At 41.8% G+C, this 9,704-nt stretch overlaps 1 protein-coding gene across 2 annotated transcripts; it reads right to left on the reverse strand.

The window, feature by feature from the left end:
* Window positions 1-3,647: 3,647 nt before the first annotated feature.
* zfp36l1b (zinc finger protein 36, C3H type-like 1b) lies at window positions 3,648-9,197 on the reverse strand. Of its 2 annotated transcripts, none has more exons than XM_076084011.1 (2): window positions 8,850-9,197; window positions 3,648-7,229 (listed from the first exon to the last, which is right to left on the reverse strand). In XM_076084011.1, the coding sequence occupies exons 1-2, from the start codon at window positions 9,039-9,041 to the stop codon at window positions 6,210-6,212; spliced, it is 1,212 nt and encodes a 403-aa protein (XP_075940126.1). In that variant the 5' UTR covers window positions 9,042-9,197; the 3' UTR covers window positions 3,648-6,209. The 2 variants fall into 2 exon arrangements, with proteins under 2 accessions (XP_075940126.1, XP_075940127.1); XM_076084012.1 differs by having other exon boundaries at window positions 3,648-7,224; window positions 8,850-8,988.
* Between the last annotated feature and the right edge of the window lie 507 nt (window positions 9,198-9,704).

Genomic DNA, 9,704 nt, shown 5'->3' on the forward strand with positions numbered 1-9,704 from the left:
CTGTTAATCCTTCTCCCCACCCTCAGGACACCTTCATCTAGGATGGGATCCATTTTTAATATAGGGCTCTCTTTTCGGCAGTGTTTTCCCTTTTCTAGGAGGGAAATTTCCAGTGCAAAGTGTTGCTGTTGCTCAAATGCATATATGGCCTTTTCAGCATTTTTTACATCTTTCACCGTCATATCTGCACTGAATGGCACCTTTAGTTTTGTTGAGGTTTAAAACAAAGGATGAGAGGCTGCAGGCCGCAGGTACTTTTCTGCTGCGAGCTTCTTACTGCGCACGCGCATCAGAAAAATGAGCTGGATCCGGTTCAAAATTAAAAACAATATTTAATGTACTACACAAAGTTCACTTACAAACTGAATTAACTATCAATAGTAATATTTCATGAAATAGAGGCCCATCCGCACCACACGACAGACTGGTGTGTCCGCCTCATGATCCAGATGAGGTCTGATCATCTCCGGGGATTCACAGTTTCTTTGTCTCTCCAAAGTCTCTGAAATGTCTCATATTACACATTCCTTAGCCCATCGATCAGCTCAGTGATTGGCTGAACCCTTCGGACTTCAGTCACCCCCTTCTTGAAGGCTGTGCTCAGAAATTCTTCAGCAACATCCCCCTCTCTCTGACTTTATGGCAGTGTCATAAATTCTCTGGTTTCTCACAGTGCACAACAAATTCAGTAACTCCCTTTAGTTTAAACTTTTCTACAAGTAAACATATTGTAACACATAATATCCATCGCTAGGAGCGCTTTAAAACTTAAATTCCTCACAATTCTGGTAGCCCTGTATATTTGTTTCACTAATTGTCAATTAATCGCTTCAGGAATCCACTTGAACATTTGCATTAACAATTCATGAGGCTAATACATTTAAAGCATTTTTAACAGTTCTCGTGTAGCATTTCTAAGATAAGTACAAGCTATGGAGGGAAAAAAATGATTCTTTACACATAGGTGTCATCATGATGTGTAAACAGAATAGGTGTTACAATTTACATGCTAAAAACAGTAGACAATACATTGTGCCTCTAAGGCCACATAGTTCTGGGTGTTTCATCGTCGTCCAATGGTGGTGAATTTGCTTGTCACTCATGTAGGTGTGTATCACTGTCAAAGAGTTCAGGTGAGTCTGTGAGTGCAGAGACTGTTCAGGTAGCTCGTTCTCGTGTGGGTGGTGAGGAGAACTGTCCATGACACCGCTCAGCTTGCCAGGGCCTTTGTCCTTTCCGGTTGGGGGTGTGGAGTGGTTTGGGGGAAGGGGTTAACGCAGCCGCTGTCTCAGTGAGTGTAACCAGCTCTGCTGCCTGTACTGACAGGTGATGAGTGAAAGGGCCAGACACCACTTCATCATGTCTTCATGAGAATGTGATATATAGCATAAAGGTGTAAAATGTTCTAAAACATTTATACTATACTAATTGTATTTAAGTTCCGTTCTTCTTAAATTTGGTGATACATTAAGATTTTGATAACCAGTTGAAGAAAGGGATTGAAGAAAGGGATACCTGCATGGTACAGTTACTAAAGTAAAAGTATAAGATTTAATCTCCTTCCTATCCTATTTTCTATATACCTAAAGTCCTATCACTGAGTTAGAAGACTTGGAATTTGCCGTATTTTAATTCAAAAGTTGTGGTTTATCATGACGTTACTAAATACCAATTGAAATGTGGATAGCATATTCTAAAACATATTCTAAATGTGGATCTATCTCGACAACTAAATTACATATCCCCCCTTTGCCACGCTATCTCTGCTGTAAACTACTGTAGCGTAACAATGGAAGAGATCACATAGCAATCTATCTAAGCTAAGCCATACATAATTTTATAATAATTGAATATCATAAGTGAGAAATATTTCCGTAGACACACCGAACCTAAAAGAAAAATCGCCGCAGCTGCAGCATTTCCTGTTGAAATGGGATCAAAAGCGTTAGTATGAGCATCACATTTCATAACACATACAGTTTTAGGGAGCAGTCTGGCTTCTAGCAAGTCGGCCACGAGACAGTGGTGAGAAATGAGCTTGCCGTATGATGTCAAAAAGCCTCTGTGTTTAGACAGGGCGCCTAAATTGTGCACTAAAGGTGTAGCAAGAGTCAGTATAAACCAGAGGTAGCCAACACGGTGCCCGCGGGCACCCTATCGCCCGCAGGGACCACGTGAGTCGCCCGCAAGACATGTTCTAAAAATAGCACTAGTCATTATGGAGCTCCGTCTAAAATTGTAGTTGCTGTTCTTTTTTAATCAAAAACGGTTGCAGAGAGTTAAGAGAGTTGGGTACCCGGAGGCGCACGGCGGACAGCCAGGACGAGCCAGGGGTAGAGGCGAGGCAACGCAATCCGACCGAAAAGGCCCAGACTAGAGGTTTGAACGCGGGCCCCCGAAGACGCTCGCGCGCCTCGGAGGTTTGGATCCCCCGCTCGGCTATAGACGAGACTTTTTACTAGTTTCTTCGTGGAGAAAAAGGTACCATTGGAAAAGCTGGTGTCGGTGACAACAGACGGGGCTCCCGCGATGACGGGCCGGCATGCAGGTTCATTGCGCAATGCAAAGGTGACCCAGACTTCGCAAAATGTCTACATTACCACTGGATCATTCACCAGCAGGCGCTATGTGCAAAAGTAACCGGCTTTAATCGTGTGATGATACAAAAATATCAGAGATGTGATACCTCTGACTTTCAAATGTTGAAACAGATTAACAGAAATAAAAGTTGTGTAGCTATACCATCATTGTTGTGGAAATCATTATTAATAATTATTGTGAGGAATAATTAACTGACATGTGATCAAACAGTCTCTTCACATATATTATTATTAAGGTGATCTGTGCAATTTTGTTATTCAGGAAGTTTGTATCAAATAAGTAGCCCTTCGTACTACTTGGTACCTTTGAAGTAGCTCTGTTTAAAAAAGGTTGGTGACCCCTGATCTATATGGTTTTGGGGAGGGGGGGTAACTGCTCAAATGGAAGCGCAGAGTATTGACTGCAACTCTGCTTCTACTTTCTCACATTCATTACACCCCTAATAAATACCGTGCTTTCAATAATAATATGCTTCTCAGAGTTTTACCACAAAAAAAGTTTAAATAACTAGTTAAAAATGATTGTATCTACTCAGATCCTACTTCACAGAAAAATCTATTCCCAGTGTTGGTGCACTGAAGACTGGAGTTTCCACATCACACTTTTGTATGTTGCTTATTGGACAAAAAACAACCTCCATACTGGTTGTGATGTCACAAATCTTGCCCTTACATGCATAAACTGAGATTTAATGGAAATAACACTAGATTGGGAGCATTTTGATTGCCTCTCAATGGCCCTCAACATGGCAATACCTGAAGCTCATATCCCTCTACTCTCAGCCTCTACTTCAGATGTGGCTCATTCCTACACTGCCCCAAAATGCATAGCTTTTGTGTGACATTTAAAATGGAAGTAGGATACACATGCCGGCTGTAAATGAGTCACAAGCCCGAAAGGTTTGGAAACATGCACGACTACAGGATGCTTTGAAAGATAATGTCACATGATATGTAAATGGTCCTCACCTCTAACTTCAGAGGTGTCGAGCTCAGTAAACTACTGAAGGTCTGCCGTTTACACACAATCACACAGGAACTCACACATTCAATATAAATAAATGTTTTATTTGTTTTAACCGCAATCTGTCATTTCAAAACAAACCATGAACAAAGTTATTACTGACGCAACAGTGACAGCTGCTGGTGAACACATTCAACAGGTGCTTTTCATGTGTAAATCCTGTGAACCGCTACAGAGACACGTTTTAGGCTTTTATCTGCTCGGTTATAGAAAAATATGAAGGCACAACATTTGTGAAACCTGGAATGTATTTATAGGCACTTTCATGGGCTAAAGTGGTCAAAGATAACCTTTACATAATCATTGTGTTGACTTAAAGTGCTATCAAGTCTGTGCGAGATACTGTGAAACAGGTGTGCTTTCATCATCTTTTCAAAATAAGAGCTTACAACGCTTTAGTCACAGAGTTAAACTGATTCAGTGACAAATGACAATTCATCCCAGTAAAAGACACCAATATGAGGACAATACTGTTCCAGAGCCAGTTTACATTCCAGAGAATGAAAGATGCTGCCCAGAACTGCCGCAGGGACGAGAGGCCTGAACACAGTGACGCTCTGGTGACATTTTGTCAGATACAGGTGGGAGATGTAAACAGGGTTCAAGGTTACAAGATGTTGAGGTTGTAACACACTTTGAGAACAATGAAATTTAAAGTATGGTCTTAAACCACTTAATGTATTGTTCCATGCATCCGTGTCTGAAGAATACTAAATTATTTTCTCCAAACATTTTAGTGCATGTTAGGCCTTAGAATTCAATAGCCACTAAATATGGGCATTCACATACATTCACCGTGAATTTTATGCTTTAGAGACACAAGCTGCTATGGCAAATAAAGACGCTGTGTGAAAAGATAGAGAGCCACAAGTGAGCATCCATACTCTGTCCACACTCACTGGGATGACTCAACAATAAATAATTTAACCTGTGTTTTAAATAAAGATTAACTTTCAAAATAAATCAAATGATACAAAACATGTCATTGCAGTACAATATATTAACTGTGAAAAAAATAACACAAATAGGTCTTCACAACCTTGCAATTAATATGGAAGATCATAATTTCACATAAATGAAAATATATATTTTATCGTTCCATTAACCAGATAAATACAAAATAAAAATGCTTAAGATCAGCAATAAATACATTTTGATAAATAAGCAGTGACAGCCAAAGCCCTTACACAGAAGACGTTGGGAAATAAACTAGACAATAATAATAACAACAAATGGTGGAATCAACAGCAGTTTGAGTTCAGTTAGCTGATGTCATTTCAGACAGAAAATGTATCTTTAGGTGATTGGACAAAGCTTGACTGCTGACTAAAATGATCTAAAGACCAACATGGCAAATTAACACCAAGAACCTGCCGACTGCTGTATAGGTTGGCTGCTAGAAGTTTAATGTTTTAAGACTCAGCTCACCCAAATTAGAAAAATACATGTCTTACTTTGTTTCTTCCTTGTGAAATTATTGGCACAAACAGGATTTTAGAAGTTCAACACCTACAATGTCCCTGTTAAGCTGTGCCACAGCTGTCATTGGAACTAAAATGGTACAAAAGCAATAGTCAGAATGAAAACTGCCCCCAGCGTTTTCTGTAGACGATACAGAGAGACAAACACCTATCTGGACGAGATATTGCTGTTGAATACATTTATGCTGTGAGCACAGCAAACTAGATTCCACCCACCTCCATTTTACTGGGATGGAGGCAAGATCTCACAGACGCATATCTCCAAACCTGGATAAATATGCCAATAAAAGTAAGTGAGAGAATATGTTTTCTGGGAACCTGGGTGAAATGACTTTCACCCAACCTGCAACTTCAGAGATTTTGAATCACATTCAAAGATTCAAAACCCTGATATTGGCCGTTATAAAAGAAAAGGTCTCTGTAATATCAGTTATCGTTCTATGTTTGCTCACCAAAGCACCGGGATTCCAGCCCGACTGGAGGAAAGCAACCCGTCAGTCACACTCTAAAACAGTCACTATGACATGTGAGAGGAACAGGAGACTGGACTTGATTAGAGTGAAAATGAAAGTCTAGGCTCACTTATGGCTTCACATGAATAAACTCCAAGGCACTTTTAGAATCTTACCGTCTACCGACATTCTCTTGTTCATTTTATGGTGATGACCCTTTAAAAATGTAACACTGAGTTGACACAAGCCTCTAGAAGGGTGTCAGGATTGTGGCACAGGTGATCATAATAATAATAATAATAATAATGACTGTAAAGACACACAACACTAAAACTCACTTTGCTCAGCACAGCGACCCCGCTGCCACTCCTACAGCACAAAAGAAGTCATATTAAACTACTGAACACAGTCATTCACATTCATTCCACCATGGCACCAGTGCAGGCCTGTACGTGAATAGGATTCTGGTTTACCAACTGTTCACAATATCGGAAGTAGACTTGATCTGGATTTAGATCAAGTAGACTCACTGGCTACAACAATGCACAGAGCGGCCTGCTTCTCCTGTAAACGGGGCAACAGAGGTGAATGATCTCCACCCTCCTCTGTCTTTTTCCATTCCTCCCATCTCAGGCCCAGGGATGCAAACACCTCAGTCATCAGAGACAGAGAGCCTGCTGAAGATTGGAAGGCGATGGGAGGCATCCAGGAGTGGGGACTCTGAGCCGCTCTGACTGCCCAGGCTACTCTGGTAGCCCTCCTGGTCAGACAGAGAGTCTAGGGGGCTGGGGGAGATCTCTGATGTGGGCTGGAAAAGGTAGGGGGTGGTCAGGGAAGGTGGAGTCAGGCCCTGAAGCTCAGACACAGGTGGAGGCCCCAAGCTGGGGCCAAACAGGCTGGCAAGCTCCTGGTTGGAGTGAGCAAAGGGTTCGCTCTGCCACTCGGTCAAGTCTTCAGTGGAGAACATGGGTGGGGGTGTGACGGAAGTGGGGCTGTCCAGCCGGCCGCTGGAGCTGGGGAAGCCAGCGAAGCTGAAGCTGTGCTGCAGGCGAGGGCGCTCCATCTTGTTGATGGTGGAGAGGGGAGGGGGCCCGCGGCGCTCCTCTGCATTGTGGATAAAGTGGCATCGAGGGCCGTACGGACAAAACCCGATGGTGTGGAAGGTGTGACACAGCTCGGTCTTGTACTTTGGGTGACGGCTCAGGCTGCGCAGCTCATGCATGCCGTGGGCGAACTGGCACTTATCACCGTATTTACAGGTACCGTTCTCCTCAAAGGGTCGGCAGAGCTCCGTCTTATAGCGACTCGAGTTCACTTGGCTGCTTCCACCCACACACGCCTGACTGCCGGGCCACAGCCTATCCCCCAGCTCTGAAAGGGAGCGCTCGTGGAAATGGTTCTCCTTGTTGCTGATGCAGCTGCTACCCAACAACACTGACGGATCCATTTTAAGGTTGTTGACAAACTGGCTCTGGCTGAACTTTGCACTGGCGAGGCTGATTGAGTGACGGCGTTGAAACGGCCCTGCTGCAGAAGGGGCCCCCACCAACTTCCTGTCCAGCATTGACCCAGTGGGGATGCAGCAAGAGAGGTTGGCACTCGAGCATTGGACAGACGTCAGCTGAGGTCCATCAAGACTGTTGATGATGCTGGAGTTAATCATTTTACTGTTCTGCAAAGAGACACGTGTCGTTAAGAAGACCAACAATCACAAGCAGGGTTGGGAACTGAAAACTTTGAACTGGTTCCAGATTTTAAAAAAACTTTATGAGGAAACATGATTTTTAATTTTACTCACTGAAAGCAAAGTTTGGACCTAATGTGCTTTTTTTTTTTTACATCAGCCGTTACACACTGCTTGTCTTAAAGTGTGTCGTACTGATAAAAATTCATCCAACACAAATTAAAGTTAAAACAGTGAACTTTAACTGGCATTATAAAGAATGTGTTTTACTGTCCTTAGTTCACCTTTGAGTCATATAACAAATTACTGTTAATGGCTTTGTAAATCTGCTGAAAATGAAATGTCTTTCCATATTCTGATTTCTTTCCTTAAATCAGAACCATAATTCCATACAAAATAGAATTGAAAAGCAGAATCTGAAATAAAGTCTAAATGACAAAACCTGGTTGAAAGAATCTGATAAATTCTGTTAAGAGCACAGGGAGAGCTCCGGATGATTGTGTAAAGAGTCTTGTATTTTAAGATTTTACAAATCACTTTGTATATTAAAATGTATCAGAACATATCTACATCAGTCTTTCAAAACCCAACCCACAGTTGAGAAACACGCCCTGGCAGCAACTATGGTGCATGTTTTGTAATTCTATATTATGTGGAGCACAAAGTGAGCTTCTGTAAAGCAGTGATTTACCATTACTTTAACACTGCATCTGTTCTGTGAATAATTGGCCTGCTCCTAAGCAGAAGCGCGCCATATGTGATCGACCTGGAGCTTAACTTCCCTGTGTTGTGATTCTGAAGACTGTTAAACATATCAATAGAGAAGATCAGCAGTTTAGTAAACGCACGTGGGTCTGACGCACGATAGTAAGTACTCATAAGGTTCTCAAACTACAATTAAGATAAAAAGGTAATGTTGATAAAACAAATGAATATGAGTTATGAGTTGCAATTGAATGACTTATTTCAGTCTATAACAACGGTAACACAACAGGACCTACTCAACTTCAGAGTGCAGAACGTTAGACAGATGCAAAGAAAGTTCAGTTAACGCTAGTTAGCATTCTTTATCCTGAAGACTGTCGTGTCGAACATTGGTCAATTATTCATTCATTTTATGCATCGTGGCTGCGAGTAAGCGACTAGTTTCCTTTAACCTTGTTTACATGAAATGCCTAACGTTACGTGAAGTTACACAAGGCTAGCCTTAACATATTTCACACACACACACACAGACAGATTACTGGGCTTTCACATTCAACGTCAGCTATTTTATGTTAAATTAACAATAAACACCGAATAACGTCTAAAATCAGTCTGTGTGCGTCACACTCAAATTACGTGAACCGTATGCTACTTTGCATCGCACAAACTTATTTATAAATGCAAATTACTGATTTACAGATGCCGAATGGCATTTAACGTTGACAATTCAGGGATGCAAGTACTGTAACCATTCGGCAATCAAGTAGTGATGCGAGTTACTGCCCTCAAACGTAATATCAAACTTCCAGTAACTAAGTGGCTAGGCTAAGGTTAGCATGGTTTCTACAGAAAATAACGAAATGCTGCTCAGGCGGTCGATGCCCCCGCATAGGCATCATTTACCTTGTTAGACACGTCTCTGTATTCGAAGACAGGATAAATAATAGCCGCTGTCATGTTTGTTGGTAAAGTAGGATAATACGTGCTGGTAGTTATATAAGGTAGCCCAGGTTCTGCGGTTTTCATCCCCGTTGAGAGCCCCCTCTGCCGTGGTGCTGCGCAGTTCTTTTTCAGCAGAGGCGGCCACGGCAGCATGGAGGGCCGGCTTCCGGCTGACACGCACAGACATGGGCCAAATCCCAATGTCCCCCCTTACGGACTTTGAGACCCGCTCCCGCGAAGTCCGTGAGGGTTTAGGGCTGTCCCACTGTCAAATCGTCAAGTGTTTGAGGGCTCTCTTGCAGACATTTTTAGCCCTTTATGAACCCTTTCCGTAAATCAGCATGGTATGCTGATTTAGCCTAAGGGAATTACCCACAAATCATTGCAATCTGACGTTAAACACAGGGTAACCAGTCGACATGGAGACTTAAAAAAAAGGTAAACGAAGAGGACGGCTCACGTGTGTTCAGCCAGTCATATTCAATTTACTCAGAAACATTAAGGGTTACAAATGGAACAAAAAATAAACATGAAATCAGAAGATATTTATTTATTTATTCATCAAATATTTGATTTTGTCATTGAAGCTGTTTTGACAAAACGAGTAAATATATTATCTGAAGTTACCTCTCATCTTGTGAGGAAAGAGCCTGGAAAACATTAAAATCAGAGAGTACAAAGTATAAAATAAATACACACAATTATACATCATATTTTTTGTCATTTTCATGGTAATGTGATATGTTGCAGAAAAGTGCTGTCCCATTCCTATTCATACCATCTCAAGCCCTCACAGTCTCTCACACTCAACCACTC

The sequence above is a fragment of the Anarhichas minor genome, unplaced genomic scaffold (assembly GCF_050575085.1).
Source record: "Anarhichas minor isolate MPS153535 unplaced genomic scaffold, ASM5057508v1 ptg000136l, whole genome shotgun sequence".
In the NCBI taxonomy this organism is placed as follows: Eukaryota; Metazoa; Chordata; class Actinopteri; order Perciformes; family Anarhichadidae; genus Anarhichas; species Anarhichas minor.